The 19,726-nt window shown below is 39.8% G+C and overlaps 1 protein-coding gene across 3 annotated transcripts; it reads right to left on the bottom strand.

Moving 5' to 3' along the window:
• Positions 1–18,578, bottom strand: MASTL (microtubule associated serine/threonine kinase like). Of its 3 annotated transcripts, none has more exons than XM_038127410.1 (13): positions 17,757–18,578; positions 16,918–17,055; positions 15,247–15,386; positions 14,419–14,507; positions 13,002–13,108; positions 12,559–12,694; positions 11,800–11,972; positions 9,390–10,625; positions 8,421–8,559; positions 6,957–6,971; positions 5,038–5,151; positions 4,846–4,947; positions 1–3,391 (listed from the first exon to the last, which is right to left on the bottom strand). In XM_038127410.1, exons 1-13 carry the CDS (start codon positions 17,949–17,951, stop codon positions 3,234–3,236), a joined length of 2,742 nt encoding a protein of 913 aa, XP_037983338.1. In that variant the 5' UTR covers positions 17,952–18,578; the 3' UTR covers positions 1–3,233. The 3 variants fall into 3 exon arrangements, with proteins under 3 accessions (XP_037983338.1, XP_037983341.1, XP_037983340.1); XM_038127413.1 differs by having other exon boundaries at positions 17,011–17,055; XM_038127412.1 differs by lacking the exon at positions 6,957–6,971 and having other exon boundaries at positions 17,757–18,576.
• Positions 18,579–19,726: the final 1,148 nt, after the last annotated feature.

Below are 19,726 nucleotides of genomic sequence, written 5' to 3'. Positions count from 1 at the left end.
TCCAGGCAGGGGCTAGCAAGTTATGAGCTAACTGAAGGGCACACAGACCTGTACTGAAATTAAAAGGTATTTCCTTACTTAAAAATCACTGCCTTTGCTGAGGTAGTAGTGGGAAGCACTCAGGGTTTCTTTGTGTAAAAAGAATCCATCTGCCACACTCCCAGCAGAGGCAAAAGTAACACAATGAAAGAAAAACAAGATGCAGAAGCAGCAGCACAACTGCACTATTTTATTTTATATATTTACACAAAAGTAAAGTGAATTTTTGAAGCATGAATTTTGAAGTATGTGCAAAGTGAACTTCTGGAGAATGAAGTAGAGAGGAAGATAATGCATTTTATTGCCAAAGTAACCATGTGGTAAACCAAATCATGGTGAAACTGGAATCTCTGAGCTCAACAACACATGGCAGCCCTTCAGCACCTTGCCCCCAGACACTGCCCCATATGTAAGTGTGCCCAACAGCACATAAGGGCTGGGAATAACTGTCCAAAACTGCTGCTTCTGTGTAACCAAGTGCAACCCTGATCTCTCCAGTAGTTTTTAGATGGACTGCGCTAATGGCTGATAAACTGTCTCCCAAGATGACCTGGAAACTACAGAGTTTATGTGTAGCTTATGCACATAAAGTTTAGGCCTTCAGGGAGCACCATGTAACAGCTGGAGGACTTGCCAAGTGGCACTCCACAGCTTCTAAGGATCAGAAACTTTTGCCAGCCTACACTGTTATTTGTAGATCCTTACTAATAAGAAACACTAGATCTCTTCCAGCTACTACATTATACCTTTTAAACTTTTGCTTGTAGTATTTCAAGTCAAGCAACAAGTGGAACGAAACCAGTGGAATTGAGTTGACAAGGAATTCCATGTTGAACAATAAAGCTAGGATTCACCTTATTACAAGAGATAAAAGCCCCATCAACCAAAACCACCCACAACAAACAAAACCACATCACAAATCTCAACAATCAACGTCTGACATTCAGCTCCATGTTTACCATAACCAGGATAAATGCAAGATAATGAAGAGAACAGGATATTGCAATATTTTCAGGGCTATTAGTGTGAAATTGAAATTTTGGACAGCAGTGTAGTGATAACTTTATATTAAACATTCATATTTGTCAATTGGCCAATTTACTGTTCTACAGATTCTATGTTTTTGTATTAATTCTGTGTTTTTGCATTAATCAACTGGTAGAAACCCCAACAGTTTTCTTTTAGGATAAGATTTTTATAGAAGCTTACTTGTAAATGATTAAGAACTACTTCAAGGGGTTAAAGAAGATTATACCAGTGCAAGAAGTTTCTTCCACCTAGATGGGAATGTGTTATACTGTCAAATGGAAACAGGTGTAACCATTTGTAAAGCACTGAACACAAAGAGCTGTTGTGGTGTTCAGTTTCTTATTTCTTTGACATGTAATTATAGTTAATTCTTTTAAGATTTGCTTTCTTAAACTAGATTACTAGAAATGGAAGAATAAATTGCATAAAATACCAGTGATTAAGGTACCCTCCTACCCCAGTTTACATATTCCAACTGTACACAGGAAAACCACTAAGGAAGGTCTCATCACTTTCAGAGAACGTTGTCTATGAATACTGCTTCAGTAGTGCATTCATTTGTTAGCACCTTTTCCATCATGTAACAATTGCAGTATGACTGAACAATTTAGAAGTTCTCTGAAACTGCAGTCCTTAGCAAAGGGAGTGAGATTCACTGTATGTTTTGCAACTTGCCAAGATTCTGTTACACAAATTCGAGTTATCACAAAAAGAGCTGGGATTGGTCATTCTGAGCTATTAAAAATCAGCTCTCTTTAGGTCTTTCTAGGCAACTTCCTTTTTCTTCACCATTCCAGTTCCTTTCCCAGCAACCTGAGGGGACAGCAGGAAGCCTGGCCTTATTTGCTCAGAATTCCATCAATAAATCTTGTCTTCCAGGAAGCGGGGTAATGAAGGGACAACTCACTACTGCTACAAAAAGAGTCGGTTCATGAAACCAAAAGGCACTTGGCAAAAATCACTGGCAAAATGCTTGGCTTCTGGCACATGGCCCTTGGCTGGTAACACCATCTAGCACAAATGGTCTTTATCTAACATATATTAACCTGAAAAATTAAAATATTCTTTAAGTTAGAGACACATATGCAAGAAAAATACTGAAGACTATTTAAACAGAATTATCTACAAATACACCTCTAAAACCTAGCAGACACAAGATTTGTATTGCATTTAAAGATAAATTTAAATATACTTCCCCTAATTTAGGTTTATACAGAATATATACTTCTATCTTATATTCTAGTCAAAATCCAGGCTCTGACTGTGAGTTTACAAAACAGTCTGTTAGCCTACAATATATTATAGTCTTTAATATTTAGCAGCTTCAGTATGGATACTGCTTGCTAGAAAACAAAAAATCACCTGTCACTTGTCATCTGACACAAGGGAGCACACACAAACACTGGGCATTTTCTATATAAAACCAGTAACTGCTAAAACGTATGTTCAGTCCAGCTTCCTACAGCCCAAGGGGTTACAACACAACAACTTAAACAGAGCATTTGTTTAACAGACTTGCCCCAAGTATCCTTGGACAGGATAATAACCAGAGGAACTCCTGCCAGTCTCATGTGACACCTCTAGCCAAATTAACTTGGAATACCGTTGTATCTTCCCATCCCTTCTTGGGAATAAGACAAACGGAAGACAAGACATTACAATGCTGCATTAAGATTTCAATTTTCCACCTTGAACAGAAATGACTGGTTTTGCACAGTGGATCTATATTCACACTGCTCAGACAGGACTGCTCCCAAACCAGCTTGCCACCACACTGAACCACCAATAGGTAAGTTATTAATTAGATACAATTATAATTCCTTTATATCCTTTCCCTATTATGTTTAGCTGGGAAATAAAGCTACACTTCCTAACTGGAATAATTATTACTATTAAAAAGCCCCATTATTGCCAAGTGTTATTAGGTCCAAGAAACACAATGCTCTGGCCTCTTAGTAAGGTGCAGTGAGATAACAAGTAGCACAAAGGCACTTGATACCAGTTTCATACAGTAGTTTCACTTTAGGATAAAGAAGGCTATAATAAAAATAGACTGGCAACTTGAAACACACTAAATTCAGCAAGGAAACTTAGTCAAGACCAAACTAGGGTTCAAGACAACTCTAAGTGTGCAAAACCATGGAGAACGTTCACTTATCTTGATGCTATAAGCTAAATCCAGACACAGTCAGGTGCTGAGCATTGTTTCTAGCATCAAAGTAAGAGGTGTCAGTCTCATCATCCGGCTGAGGTATAAACGGCATCGTTTGGTTCTGGAGATTATCCCAGTCCACCCCATGAAAGAGGGGGTGATGCTTCAGTTCTGAAACAGAAGTTCACAAGCATTATAAACTTCCTCATGTCCAAGCCCCATAGTCACTTTGTTCTCTCATCTATAACTGTCAGTAGATTTGCTCTATATTCCTTTTCTACAAGTTCATAAAAGTGCAAATTGCAATTGGGCTTTGATTACCCCCAGCTTTAGTAGGATCAAACCGTTGGCAGGACAAGTAGCTGCCACCCCCATCCAGGGAACCTGTTCCATACAGCTCCACTGAGCCAAAAGCAGCTTGAAAGCTGCTCTTTCCTAGAAAGCTTGAATTTAGAGAAGCACAGCACTACAACAACATAACTGGGATTTCCCAGTACAAAAGGCTTAATGCTATAGCAATAAAAGGGAGAGCACAAATTTGGGAGAGGGGAGAGAAGATGGCAGTGATGGAAGCTTAGGTACAACGAGAAAAACTTAATGGCTGTCCTGAAAACTACTCATCCAACTCCACTTCAGTAGGCTATAAACTGGACAAAGAGGCCAGCTACAGTTGTAAATCTTGACAAAGAATGAATTTCGAAGAAGCTCAGATAGGAAGAAACCATTATGTCATCTATTTTAAAATTCTGCCCTTGACAAGCAATTTAGATTTCACTCTAAAATCCAGAAATAAAGACAGTAACTTATGTTTAATTAAAGCACCTTCAAATTGCTTTTTGGGAACTATCAAAGCCACAGAATTTTCTGTTGACGTAATAATCTTCATTCATCATCTTGTGCCTTCTCTATTTTAATTTGGCTTGATTTCAGCTTCTAGCATTTAGTCTCTTTGTGTGTAAGACTTTCCATAGTAATTTCCCTCTCTAGTGATATCCTGAACAGTTCTCATAAGATTTCTTTCTCTATTTCCAAAATACCTCACTCTAAATTTCTTTCCATTATCAACTTAAAAAAAAACCAAAACATAGTCACTGTTAGCAATAGGAAATGTTTAAGCCCTTCTACAAGGGAAAAAAAAAAGTAGACTTTGTACAATATATATTGTCCAACTTGGTATTCTCCTATGCATTCAGCAAAGACAGGCTGATTCCTAAGAAAAAACTGCTCTCTCTGAATTAACTGTTTGTTGTAGGAGGCTTCTGTCCCAAAATAACATCTTTTAATCAAGGTTCCCAACATCATTTGGGTTAAAAATTCCAAATACCCATTAGATAAGAGGAAACTTCGGTACTTCAGATGCCCAACACTAAAAATGCAGAGCAGAACAGCAGTAAAGCAAAACAGAAGTTCAATTAAAAAAAAAATTAAAAACCAACAAAAGAATCCAGCCCCAGAATTACCTTGTTCAGAAATTAAAAACCCCACAAGAGATACAGAAAATACCACAACTTGTGAAGTGCTGTGGTACTTTACATGGAACCTAGTGAAACCGCCTAAGTTTCAGGAGGAGGAGATCAGCACTTAAAAATGTGCAATAAGTTGCAAACAGCAATTTTAATACTAACCCTTCAGTCCAGCTCTCTTAGTAGTGTCAATTGTTAGAAGAAGATCTATTGCATTTTGGGCATTATCAGACAGCTTTTCTTCACCCTCAGGCCAGGGAATATCTACAGACAAAGACAGAGTTGAGTTGGTAACTCGAACTATAAAACAAATAATGGAAATACATACTTGCCCTGATTACTGAAACAGATTACCTCTTTTCAAAATATTTTGGAAGACCTGTGTTGGTGTCTCATCGTTAAAAGGTGGAATTCCAGTTAGAAACTCAAACAGACAAACTCCAAGGGCCCACCAGTCTACAGCAGAACCTGGTAAAATAAATCCACATCATTACACTTACAAAAATGATACTTGCAAAGGCTTAAAGATAAGCAAAAGCTGAAGAGTGTTTAAATTCTGCAAGTTTCTTGAAAATTATAAAGTGACAAGTTGTATTTAATATTCATGCAGATTAAAAATATATTAAAATGTTTTTAAAGCCACTCTGCTCCTTAATTCGTTACAGATAACACTGGGGTTAACTGAAAAAACCAAGGGGGCTCTTAGTAACAATCTAGTTATCAACTCCCATCACAGAGAATGCACGAGCTAACTTCTCCAAGAGATTGCTTTGTGATAAGAAATAGATTCCTCATGACTAGTGCCTGGGTGAGCGCTCCATTTTGCCATCTGTGCCCTTCTCTCACTTCTTTAAAAAGTCTCCAAAGTTTCAGACTATTGAACTTCATTTTTGTTTGTCTAAATTATGATGAGCATCATGAAGGCAGCTTGCAGAAACGAGCCAGCACACATGAAGCTCGCATTACATTCCATTACACTGAACTGACTGGGGCAATGTATAGTTACTAGCTATCTCTGCTTTGTTATTAGATAGTTCTGGTTTTCCACATTCCAAGGTTTTTTATTTATGCCGATCTCTCCTATTAATGTACATTGAAACCAGCAGGCAAAGCAATCCCAGACACCACTGCATGCATCCTAAGCTTCCTGCGTCTTCAAGCCATGCCCACTCCACCATAGAAAGAACAGATGCCACAATTGCTGTTAAAAAAATAAAAATACTTTGAAAGGTAATAAATCTAATTGTTCTTGGCTTTTTTGGCATAAAAAAAAAGCTTAAGACACCTCCAAGCAAATGAATGTTTTGAGCCATTTCACAAAGACTACTGTGAAGTTTAGAAATGCTGAAAACCAGAGCGTTTAGCCAGTAATCTAATACACTTTTAGCAGCTCCTAACAGCGGTAAGAGTGCCCACCAAGCTAAGCACATCAAAGCAGTGAGTTCACATCCACTGTTGTTAGGAGTACCTGGATGTTCAGTAAAATACTCCCAGCTCCAGTCAAAGTCTAATAAGATCACAACCTGAACAGTGTAATAACCAGGTTTCAGCAGCATTTTTTCCCCACACAAAGTCTACCTAATATTAGATTAACTCCTACCATATCCCTGCTAAACAGGACCTAAGGACAGCATGAAGCTGTCCTGGGGAGGTGAAGGTGGGATATTAAGAAAAGTTTTTTCACCCAGAGGGTGGCTGGGACTGGAACAGGCTCCCCAGGGAAGTGGTCACAGCACCAAGCCTAGCAAGGGTTCAAGAAGTGTTTGCACAGTGCTCTCAGGGACATGCTGTGACTCTTGGGGCTGTCCTGGGCAGGGACATGAGTTGGACTCAATGGTCCTTGTGGGTCTCTTCCAGCTTGGGCTATTCTACGATTCTGTGATTTGAAGCAAGAAGCAGTAACACCAGGTCTTGTGCACCTGAACCTTCTTCACCCATAGGCAAAGTACCTCAGACTGACTGTAATAAAGTGAAAGGCAGCAATGAGAAAAAGTGTCTCTGGCTTTACCTCATGTTAAACAATTTAAGAACGCTGACTTTCCTTCTGTAGTACATGTTTACATGTGTGATTTCCAATAGCTTAATCACACTGATATGATGTTTCCTGATTCTGTGAGCATCACGCATTTTTATGTGGAGGCATATTGGACGTGTCTTTCTATATAGAAACATTGTTCACCCAAACAATGTTCTCAGAAACTGTGATCTGGTTATACTTTGACTGTTCAGTTATGCTGAACACTTCAGTTCTGCACAGAATATAGAAAACTCACCAGAGATCAGAGTCCCTGCATATGAAAAGACAATGAAGTAAAAATATTAAAATTATTGCAAAAAAATCCCCCAAAACGTAACAAATGCAAACACTGAATATCAAGTATGATTCTCCAAACACATAGGAATGAAGATTTTTTTTTCCCTAAGGTAGTATTCCACAATAAGGAAAGACAGCAATGTTAAATCTAAGTTAGAAACAAAAATAAAATAGTTTTGTAACATGATTAATTAACAAGCAGCTCAACATGTGAAATATTTAGTGAGGGAAAATTTGAAGCTCCAAAAACCCTGGCTTCACTGAAGGTAATGAGAGACTTGTACTTTCCTGACACAAACCCCAGACTCTGCAAGTTTTCACTGAAGTCCTGAAAACCCAGTAACCACAGAGAAATCACCCTGTGACCAAGTTTCACATTATCTAAGTAGCACTGATTATATTTCCAAAATATTATCCAGTTTTTACATCTGCCAGATATTCAGGAATTCTAAATGGAAGCGCAAAACAACAACTACTTATGTTTAGCATTTTCAGTTTTTACTGTTAAATTGTTAAATCTCTTCATAGTTTTAATTAATTTGTATTAGCAGAATTTTATTGCTCCACAGGATAGTAATCACTACCTCTCAGTTAAGTTCTCTCTTCCCAAGACTTGTAGCTCTACAAAAATAGGAGTATACTTTTGGGATGGAAACAAAATGCAATTATACATCAACAACTGTATTAGAGACAGATATAATGCATTTTATTTTTGTTAATGCTTCTTGCAATTTAGCAGAAAACTATTTCAGACTTTTTGTTAATCTCAGTGGATCTCAGAATCTGAGACAAAGAAATTTATGCCCTTCAAAGTTGTGCTATTTTAGTATAGCATTTTGAAAACAAACAAACCAACCCAAAAAATCAACCTCCAAAAATTCGATGGCTATCACTGCACCCTTATACAGAAGATCCTGTCAGATGTCTGGAGCGTTTCATGAGGTCACTCAACTCAATAACTGATTTTAAGGCAACTTCATACTATTGTCTGGCTTCACATAACACTTTAATATCAATAAACACAGAAGACATTCTAAAAATAATTGAAGGCTTAAGCCTTTCACTCTAAAATTTCACTAAATATCCCCTTTCCCATCCCAAAGAATCTTTAAGGGCGCTCAGGATGACCAAGTTGTTACTCCTAAGCAACGTACAAGTCTCAGGCTGTCAAAGCAGCTTCCAATGCTGACTGGCAGCAAGCAAGACTGCGATGGACAACCAAAACCTCTGGTTATGAGAAAGCAGTAAAGGAACGGAAGGAGCAGCTGAAGCAAACACAGCCATCCATGATGGCAAAAGCTTAGCACTAGCTGTTTTTGAAGAATTCCCAATCTTATTGCTTGAAGGGCTTACAGTTCTACAGACATTTAGAAATGCAAAGGTGCCACCTTTCCAGGACTGACAGATGGCTGGTTTGTCTTACCATGAGGCTGTGTCAAAAGCAGCTCAGGTGCCAGATAGTCTGGGGTCCCCAGGATGCGTTCACCTTCTACGGGAGCAGCTCCTCTTCGAACACTCTTTGGAGTCCTGTATGGTGTGCCAGCATCCCCTTGATAAGGGGTCTGAAAAGATGGGACAAGGACTTCAGATGTCAAACAAAACCAGCTCAGAAACTCCCATCTCCAGGTTTAGTCACAGATGTAATAATTGATACTTAAGTTCAAGCCAAGAACAAGTCACAAAACATTCCCTGAAAAACACGTGTGAAATGTGCTTCCACTGCTTTATCTCAACGGTCTCGAAGCACAAAGATGCCTACTCTGAGAAACTTTTCCTTAAGTTCTTCCTCCAGTGTCACATCCAGCAGCTATCATTGTTCACATCAATCTTTGTAATAGGCTTGTAACTGGCCCTTGACAGAGACATTATGCCATCACTTTTAACAGGATTTAAAAAAAAAAAGGAGCAGGTACAGTGGCAGTTACAAGCAGCTGAACAGCATTCACACTGTCTTGGGAAGAGTGCAGGATGACAAAAAACCCCAAAAAAACAAATGAACAAAAAACCCCCAAACAGTACATTAGGAAACTCCCACTACATTAGGAAACCTATAACTGCTCACAGAAAACACGACACTGCACGAGGAATAGAATGAGACAAAATAACACAGGCTTTTTTTAATCAGTTCACTGTAACAGCAAAGATTTCTCAGAGATGGACAGTCAATGTGTGTTGAGCCAAAGACAAACCAGTGAACATAAAGCTACTGCTAAATTCTTACAGATATTCTAATTTTGGCCACACAAGTGCAGCAAATGAAACCCTGTCAACAGAGGTCATTTTGACAGACTACCTCAAACTACTTGAGTTTTCCCTAGATTTTCCACTGAAATAATTTCAGGTCCCTAATGTCCAACGCATGTACAAAGTTTTTATCAGCCTCCTTACCTACCTGATAGACCTGATATGATCTTCCTTTCTGTAATGGAGTGATAGCTGTTGGGTAAGAGCCACTGCAGGCAGGCGAAAGATCCATTATCTCTAAAGAAGCCATGCTGCATGGCTCAGATATATTGGATAGATTGATTGGACTATTGTAACTCCGAAAAACAACAGCATTTTTTTTGAAGAGACTCAGTGCTTCCTTCATCTTTTCTGAAGGAGAAGATACTGTGTCAAGGTAAGTTTCTTCCACGTGTTTCTGGTCATTATCCTTTTTTTGATGTAAGGGCTTGCAGTCCTGGACTGTATGTGCCTCCTCTCCATACTGTGAGGCATCTCGAGACTCCGGTGATGTTATTAGCACACCTTCAGGTTTTGGTTCCTCAAAGGAGAGATCTTTAACACTTCTGTCCAAATCTAAAAGCTGTTTTTCTAGATGGCTTTCTGTAACAGACACTTCAGGAAGTAAGTCAGAATCTGCACTGAAGGCATCTAAAGGTTTTTCATCATCAGTGACTAAAAAACTTGAGTTCATGTACTCCTTTTCATCATCCTTTCCGCAGTCTGCATCCAGATCACACATAAGATTTTTAGCTACAGTTGGAGTAAGCGATCTTTCTACTGTTTCCTGCTTACAAATAAAACTCTTAACTTCTTCCTTGCTTTCACAGGTGTCACGGAGGCATCCATCATTACAAAGCATTAAGGATTGAATTTCTGTTGTCAAACCTGTCCCTTTGTTTGCTGGAAATTCTGAGATCTGACAGCCACGTTTATATTCTGCATTGCTTTTTTTAACATAGTTAAGTTCCTGACAAGGGCTAGTGTCAACTGATTCAAAGCTTCTTTTTACACCTGGCTTTTCAAACACCACTTCCTCTTTGACAGGCTCATTCTGCCTTGAAAGTGATTGTTGTAGTCTGGAAGTCTCCACTGTTTCATAAGTCATTTCTCTTTTATTTACAAAGACTTTTTCTTTCCAAAGCTTGTTTTCAGAAATACACTTCCTTACTACACCTTTCACATCCAGAGTGCTCACAGGAGTATCTGTTATATCCAAATGTTCACTTCCCAACTTCTGCCTACTGCCAGACTCATTGCTGGCAATGGGAGAAATGGCAGACTCAAGTTCTTTCCTCTTCAAAACTTCACCACCTTTGCTATTTGGCAACATAGCATTTGAAAGGAGAGCTGACCCACTGTTACTGGTTTTGCATGTGGTAGAACGAGGTTCATCTTCACTTTGCTGCAAAAAAGCACGTTAAGTTTTGAGTATCAAGAAAAATATGATTACAGCATTATAGCAACACTTAATTTGAAATACTTTATTACAACCTTCATAATGAAATGCAGATTTGCAAGCCTTACTCATTCTAACTACTACTAGTGAAAAACCATACTTCAAAATATAAAAAAACCCAAAACCAAATAAGGAATAACTTGGTAATTTGACTTCTTTTAAGAACATAAATAAGTTCACTATAATACAATAGAAAATGACATTTTTAAATGCCAAAGGATGAAAAAATAGAGCAACTGATGTTGCATTTGTGATTTTATTTTAAGAAGTTAAGCTACAGAAGTTTTCAGTTTCCAAGAAAGTTCAAAGGAAAGAACCCCATTATAGTACCCTGTGGTATATTACACTTCAGAGATGACAAAAGGAAAATCTGATATTCCTAATGTTTTGATAACACAATACTAAAACCAAAGCCTAAGAAACAGATAGCTACAGAATAATAAATTGTTTTAAATGTAAGTTGTTCTGTATGCTCTAAATAGGAATCATGGCAAGGAACTACATAGCACATCAGCATTTTCTTTTAGGTTTGTGTTTGTGCAGAATTTCATGAACCCATTAAAATAGAATAAAATACTTAAGGATAAAATATTATCAGCTATAATTATTGGTGTTAGGTTAGTTGATACAAAACCCTTCAGTAAGAAAAAGCCTTAAACTTTTCAGTTTAACAGCTACTAGAAGTTTGAAGGGGATTTTACTGTTTTCCCAAGTTCTGTCCTTTAAATAAATTCTTTCACCCACAATGCTGAGCAAATAAAGCTACAGGGACAAGGTCAGCTTCCAAAAAGCCACTGCTCCCAGCAGTGCCCACCTTGTGCAGGACAAGGCCAAACCAATGATGGTCAGTGAAGCCTTCTCCTTCACTCCTTTGCTGCAGGTGCAATAGCATTTACTTCTCCTGTTATATTGCAAAGGACTAATATTTATTTGAAGGAAAAGGTTATATTGGTTTGATCCAAAATCCTACTCAACACAAATTACAACCCCTGCTCCTTCTACTGTAGTAAAGTTTCTCAGCACTTGAAATAACTGAGGCAAGTAGAGTAAATAGAAGACATTTGCATAGACAAGTACAAACTAATTTTAATTTAGAGTGGGAAGATGGAACAGTTCTGACCTCTACACCTTTCCCACACCTGGGGCTGCTCCAGTTTTCTGATTCCACACTGGACAGCTGTGTGTGAGACTGACTACTGACACTGGAGGTACCAAACCTGTTTCTTGACTGAAGCAGAGTAGGAGTTAAACTCCTCGCTGGCATCACGGGTGTTAATTGAGAATTATCCAGATCTTAAGAGAAAAAGAAATTCAAATGTTGATACAAACAGGCAACATATACTGAATGACTGCACACATGTTAAGCTTTCACATCAAAGGAATCTAAGGAAAGCTATGTTGACAACAATTTCTCTTGTCATCTTTCCTGCATAGTCAATTTACACATTTTTTTAATTAGGAACTTGCCAAGAACATAAAAGCAGTACAAACATTAGCAGCATAGTTGCCTTCTTTCTCATTTTGGGTTAGAAATGAGAAAGCAGCAAGATAAGACAATTTAAATAAAAAACATACATGGCTATATTTAACAATTTCCACTGGAAGTATGTCAAGAACTGACAATATTTCCATAAAATGTTAAAGGGTGATTTTGAATTCAGGGGTCATGTTTTGAAAAAACCCAATCAAACAAAACCACTTTAGAAGGTGACATAAGTAGTGTAGGTAAAAACATGAAATATGTAAAGCACTGGAGAAATGGTGGAGAGCAAGACACCAACAGAATCACACCCTTTATGGTGGGTCCAAACTACTCACATAAAATTAAAAGACCACAACCTTACAGCCAGAGTATTCCTCAGCACAAGGCCTTACTCACGTGTTTTGAATAATTTCGTTGAAAGAGGGGTATTTTCCTTTTGGGCCATATGTGCAGGAGAAACTGCTCCATGCGGGCTGTCAGACGTTGGACTCGATTTGTGCCCTGGCACTTTCATTCCTACAGGAGGAGTATACTAACAAGCAGAAAGAAGCACAGTTAAAAGTTAATAGAGTCTGAACAAATTCTCAATCCAGGATTGAGAGTGTAACTTCACCCACTCTTTATGTTTGCATTGGAGCTTGGCCATGCTCATTAAAAAGTCAGCAATTCAAAAGTCTAAAATAATCACATCAGAATTTCAAAGTACTCTAAACATATCACAAGTCATTCTACCAGCTGGCAGAAGAGATGCAAGAATAGTCTTATCACGCCAACTATTGAATTTAGGATAGTAAATAAACTAAAATTAAATAGTTCAAAGACAATGAAAATTTACTTACAAAGCCCAGAGAACTGATAAGAGACAGCAATTGTCCTGGAGTACGTGAGTAGTCCTGTTTTGGTTTTGCCATTGATGGGGTAGTAAGGATATCTATCATATTTATCTCTACAGAAGAAAAAAAACCCAAAGTCAAATAGATCAGGTTTTCATTTTGATATTAAACAAAGGCAAAGTTGCAGACATTTACTTAAGTTTCATGAAGCCGAAAAAAAAAAATTAGTCACATAAGTTAACAAATATACAAATGAAGCCACCAAGACCAATTGAAGACTTACCTGTACATTCTTACTTAACACAAGGTGTTTTTCTTACACATCCATACATTTATACATACAGAAGTTGTAGAAGCCAAATTTCTTTTCCAACACAATATGTAAAAAGCACTACATTTTCTAATTTGATATCAGCTTTGGTTTTTAGGCAGCAGTTACAGCTTATGGCTTGTGGAATAGGATACTAAATTTGATTCCAAACCTGCCAAAAGACATCTCAAAAAGCTACATAAGAATTTTTCCTAGGTGAAAATTCAACTGTAGATACCTTTTTTTTTTTTTTGCTTACTAGCAGTAAGTAGCTTTAAAGCTTTCATATAATGTTCAACTAGACACAATAACCTGTCCCATTAGAACATCAGTTGAAGCAGTATATCATAAAAAATATAGAATACCTAGGATTTTCCTTTATATTCTTAAAACCATGAATCAAACTCCATAGACAACTCTGAATTCTCTGAATTTCAACATTCCTTTAACTATATAAAAAGTATGTACCCTCCAGCAGCTGTCTCAAAAAACCTGACCTGGTGCTGTGCAGCATAAGTTTGGATGATCTGGCTAAGAAGGTACAAACCAGCTCAGAAATTGGCTATTCACCTTAAGATCTGCAGCCTGTGCCAGACAGTCATGACTATTCAGCTATATTTTCTGATTGAAAAGAGAACATTCACATGCCAAAGCACTGAGCTGATCTTCCCCTTATCCCTCAAAATAATGTCTGGAATGTCCCAGTTAATTTATTGGAAATTAATTTATACAGGACTGAGAGACATGAATTGAAGGCCAGAAGTAGTCAAAGAAACAGGAACAAGCCAGAATTATTCATTCACCATTGAAATCTCCTAGTGGACTTCAGAAAACTTTGAAATCCATATCCCTCCAAAGGGCTCTAGATCATATTTCATACACTCTTGTCCCAAAGAATAAATATTTTACCTTCTGAAGTGCAATGCTGAGAGCAGACCCCCTACTAGCATGTAGCTAATCAGTACTTACCTATTAGAAATCAGGTATCACTGCAACATTTGCACTTCTTTAATTGAAAGGTGCCCTTGACAGGGATGTGAAGTATTCAAGAATACAGAAATGTGATGCAGAAATACATTTTAATGCAACCAAAAGGATAGAAACAACTCTTACCTCTGTTCAGAGTAACTCTGGAAAGCCCAAAGTCTGTCAACTTTATATGTCCTTGATTAGAAATGAGCATATTGTCTGGCTTCAAATCCCTGAAAATATGAATACAGCTGGAGTCAGCAAAAAGAGCACTGAGCAAGATGAAGGAAGTTCACTGGCCAGAAACACCCAATACAAAACATTGGTTAGAGCTCTTTAATAGTAACATCTCCTACCCAGCAGAAGATTCCAGTTTGAGGAACACGTCAAATGAATCAAATATATTTAGCATTAAATATGGCAAAAACATCTCAGGCTTTGTAAAAATCAGCATACACGTCAAGAGTTGCATATTTTGTGCTTCAGCAGGCTCGACAAGCGTCCTTCACAAGTAGCACCATCATAACATTCCCTAATGTGCATCTCCTACAGGTGACAAGCAAACCTCCAGCAGGAGTTTCCATGTGTGCTCTCTGTAGCGCTGCTGAATGCAAAAAGAACTCTCACTCGGGGGGAGCATCAGGGAAGCCAGTGTCCCTTTGTCCTACAGGCAGGCCCCTGTGCACAGCACCCAGAGGGTTCCTGAGCCATCACAGCTGCTGACACAGCACTGGGCTGGGAAAGAGCTGGCAGGGGAAGCAGTGTGGGTTTGTGTGCTCAGCACACACGCACAGATTTGATCTTAGCTATTGTTTCACAGCAGTGCACACGTGCAAAAAGAGCTTCCAGGAGCTCTGGCAAATGAGGTGCCTGTGGAAGCTGCCACAATGAAACTGTGATGGTTGTGTGTTAGAGTGAAAAAATAAAAAGCCCAAACTACCAAATACTTATTTGTAAGAAAAAAAAAATCACCTGTGGATTATTCCATGCCTATGAAGATAGTCAAGAGCCAATGCTGCTTCAGAAATATACTTAACAGCCATTTCTTCATCAAAATATCCATAAATATGGAGAAGAGATTTGACATCTCCACCAATAAGGTACTCCATCACCTGTCATTCAAGCATTTCAAATTTAAAACACATTTCAAAATTGCAAGTAAAATACAAAATAACTTTCACCCCTAGAAACATATGATTTCAAGGAGCAGAAGCAGATAGAAGTACCTTTATGCAAACCTCATTTCCCATGCAATACTTTTCACTTGGATAAAACAATCAAAGTTTCATGTAACAGCAGACAGGAAACATTTTCTTTCTGTAGACCATTTGCTTATTTTATTTGCCTAGATTACTTTTAGAAGCTAATTAAAAAGCTGACTACAGGTTTTGAGTTAACTACAGAAAGTTTTCTATATTATAAATGTTATATATTTCTATGTTGAATATTATGTATTTAACCTATATTTATACACCTACATTAATCTATATTTAGTTTAATATTGTATATTTCCATAGTATAGAAAATGAAATGCAAGGCATTCCTGTGAAACTCAAGGCCTGAAGCCAAAGACCACCTGTTCCATACAAGTCAAAGTATCTCAACACTTTATCTTGCCGTCATTTATACGCAATATTAAATAATACCTGAGCTTTGTGAAATAAGTACAAACTATCAAAAATGCAGTGAGAGTTACTGTGCATTTAAGACACATGAAAAAGAGTGAAAGAAAAAAAGATACACACACCCAGTAGAACATTATGCAGACACATTATGGTGGCCCATGTCATACTCAAAATAAAACAGAAGGCAGCAGGGCTTCTGAAACCCACTCTTTGACATCAAGAATGCATTTATGGGGTTTTGGTCAGGAAATCTCATCAGAACTTACATTCCAATACACAATATTCTTCCACGCATGTATATATTTATATATATACACACACACATATATCCAGACATGATTCTAGCATCTTATTTACAAATCCTTCACCTGAAGTCCTCTACTCCATGCAGCAGTTCAGAGACTCCAGAAAAAGAAGCCTTTGTTTACACTCAAAATGCATTGTAGGACTGCATAGCAACCTTGCCTCAGAATTTCATCAAGCTGCTCCCCGTGTGTGCTTACGACAAATTGTGCCAGACCCTTTGCACAGTCTGAATCCTTACGTGGAAGCAGGATATAAAGCCATACGCAAGTCCTGCTGTGCTCCAGAGTGCTCTGTGTGGACCAGCATTTAGTTTTGTCTCTCAGTTATCATCTTGTCATGCAGGCCAACAACTGTAACAAAATTTGAGCACTGGCAATAAATAAAATAGATTTCCTTTAAGTGAGTCATGGAGTATCTTCCAGTCACTTGGCTTCTGCTTGAATAGGATGATTTCTTGTTTTCCCTAAGATTTCTACATATTTCTAGGACACAGCAGTTAGAATTTCTAAGTTTCTCCTGTAACAGAGGGGAACATGAGCAAAAATAGCCCAAAGACAGCAGAGGAAGAGAAATATTTGACTTGTTTAAGCATTCTGAGAAAGATGTAAAAGTGACTAAGGAATACCATTACAAAAATGTTTTGAGATATCACTACAGTTCATACTCAATTTTCAAGACCACCATAAAATGCCACAGCCATTTTTTCACTCACTAAATAGACGTTGTTTGCTGACTGAAGTGAGTAGTATAAGTGCACAATGAAAGGACTTTTACTGAGAGCCAATGCATCCCTCTCTGCCTGCACCTGGTGAACCATATTTTTGTTGATCATGTCTGCTTTTTTCATCACCTGGAAAACAAAACAGAGCACACAAATGATTTAACCTCAAAATGCTCATAATAAAACTGCGTAGAGATATACAGCTCTGCAGAGTGACACTTATTTTGTATGACTGCTTTTATTTTTCCTATTCTTTGTGTACGATGTAGATTGTTATAATCCTTTTAATCACGAAGTCAAGTTTGCACAAATAATTGATAAGCTTCTTACTGACAACAAGCCTAGATTTTAGCCCTTTGTGCAACGACATAGAAAAGTCACAGGTTTTTGTTGAGTTTTCTTAAAATACTTACTCAGCAAGAACGTTTTTTATAATTTATTCTCGCCTTGTGTCTCTCAGAGGCAGTGCTTTAACCCCCGGCAGGCGCAGCAGCTGAGGGGGCTCAGCTACGGCAACATTTACGAGCGAGAGGCCAACAGCGCTCTGGCGCTTGGCAAGGTTTTTGCCGTTATTTCCCCTTATTTAAAGCACTTATAAAAGCAGCTGTCGTTATCAGAGCTCCTCTGACCAAACCCTTCAGACTTCAGGGAGCTGAGAGCGGGGCATGGCCGTGCGTCCCGGAGCACCGGGTGTGCCCGAGCAGCGCCGCTCCCCAGGGCCCAGGGCTCATAGCGGGGCCAGGCCTCCCCGCCCCCTCGGGACGCCCCCGTCCCGCACAGGGCTGCTCGGCAGCGGAGGCGGCAGCGCTGCGACCCCGGCGACGCCTCACCTTCACGGCATAGAGGCGGCCTGCCTTGCGGCCCAGGTACACCTTCCCGAAGGCGCCGCGGCTGATGGGCTTCACGATGGTGAACTCCTCAATGGAGGGGGGCCGGGGCACCTCGACGCGCGTCGAGCCGGCGGCTGTGGCGGCGCTGGGGCTGGCAGCATCGCCCCGCTCCCCCCCGGGCCGCTCGGGTGCCATGGCGGGCCCGGGCCCGCCGCGATTCAAAGCGGCCCCGCCCGCGCCGTCACCAACGGCAACGGGAGCTCTCGCGAGAGCGCGCGGGGCGGCCGCGGGAGGCGCTGGACGTGGCGCGGCGGGCGGGCGGTGCCGCTGCTGCCGCCCTCAGAACGTGCCCGTGACAAACCACCGCCCGTGTGGGCTGGCTGGTCGCTGCTCGGGCGGGCATCTAGGTTTTCCTGCTTGGCTGTAGGTTGTAATTTGCAGTGAGCAGGTACAGTCCTCCCGTTCCCGTGGGAGGCTTGAAGGTGTCCTGTGCAGGGACAGGAGTTGGACTCGATGGTCCTGATGGGTCCCTTCCAACTCAAGGATATTATGTTTTTCTATAATTTTCTCACACTTGCATAATTGATAGCTCTAAGACCTGTGTCCAAAATGGCACAGCCAGGAGGGCTTGTCTGCCAGAGAACTCGCCCTGTCCCGTTCTCACTGCTGCAGTTCATCCCTCGCTGTCTCTGCATTTTCTGGGCCAGTGATGGCAAACCGCTCCCTGGGTGGGTCTGTACTGATCAGGAGTTAGGTTAATGTAATCGCTTGCTTCCCACCAATTCTTGATTACTTCATCTGCTATTTATCTCAGACGGTTGTTCCACCATTTGTTTCCTTATTTTGGGTATCTCCATGGCTACATTCTGCCTCCCTCTTGTGACAGCCGGGGCGGGGATGGCATTTACGGTGTACTCTGACCTAGCTGCCATCCTCCTGTTCCCAGAGCACAGGCCTTCTGCTCTGTTTACACTGCTCAGCCCTCAGTGTTTACCAGTTTTACTGCTCTCAGCTGTGTTCTAGGTCACTTTTTTAACCCTTGACTTACTGATTTTATGTTGGTCTCACATGTACGTGGCTGTTCATGTTTCGTTCACACTGATCATACTTGTTCTGTTGCAGTCTGTGCATCAGCAAAGAGCTGTCGCTGCAGAAGTCAGTGCACAACAGCAGGTCTCTTTTCACACAGCAGATTAGTTATTAGGCCCTTGTTATGCTCCACGATACATCACTTAAAATCTGACCCTACTCAGAGAGACCATGCTTGTGACTTGTGAAGGTGAGATCCCATCCCACAGATCCCAGAAATACTTGCAATTTAATAAGCAAAAGCAGAAAAACATGTTTTAAATTAGCTTTTTGTAATGGTATTGAAATATAATTTATCCTTGTCTGTGTTTGTCTTTTAACTCTGCAAAATTAATTTAGGTGTGTCTCATGGGCTGCAATGCCAGTGGAAAAATCCAGCTGAGAGAAGGGGGGGTTGCTTCTTGTGCTAGCACCCTGGGCAGATATCAGAGTATGCCAGCAATGGTAGTGCATCAGGAGCGTGTATTCCACTACAGCTTGAGCTCACTGGAGAGAGGACAACACCTCCTCTCTCCCCTCGAGGCAGCTTGAGCCATTGTATAGCTAAGTGGAAAGCTGCTTCATGGAGTGGATCTAAGTAAATGTTTATCACCTTTTAGATTTTTTTTTGCTGTTGTCAGTGAGGTTTCTGCCAAATCAGCAAGCTGAGCTACATGACTTTGTTCAGGAGAGTGCTAGTGGAAAACAGAAGAGATGTACACAAGGGCAGGGGGAGGCAGTAGGGGGGCTGTGCTTATCCAGAGCAGTGTAAGTTGGTGCGGGGTAGCACTTCTAGTTAAGAGACGTGGTCAGGTGAAAGAAAGAAAACGCTAATAAACACCTGCAAAAATCGGCTTTAGGGAAGTCTAGATAAATGACATCTGTAGCCCTTCCCTTATCCA

Source organism: Motacilla alba, chromosome 2, assembly GCF_015832195.1.
Source record: "Motacilla alba alba isolate MOTALB_02 chromosome 2, Motacilla_alba_V1.0_pri, whole genome shotgun sequence".
NCBI classification, from domain to species: domain Eukaryota; kingdom Metazoa; phylum Chordata; class Aves; order Passeriformes; family Motacillidae; genus Motacilla; species Motacilla alba.
The sequence above is the reverse complement of the archived record's forward strand: the minus strand, read 5'-3'. Positions and strand labels throughout refer to the sequence as shown.

Coding starts and splice junctions, on each gene's coding strand:
- MASTL (XM_038127410.1), bottom strand. CDS start 17,951: ATGGCACCCGAGCGGCCCGGGGGGGAGCGGGGCGATGCTGCCAGCCCC. Junction 14,508..15,246: donor AGGCATGGAATAATCCACAG/GTGATTTTTTTT, acceptor TCATATTTTCAG/GGATTTGAAGCCAGACAATA. Junction 3,392..4,845: donor TAAGAGAGCTGGACTGAAGG/GTTAGTATTAAA, acceptor CTTCTGTTTCAG/AACTGAAGCATCACCCCCTC.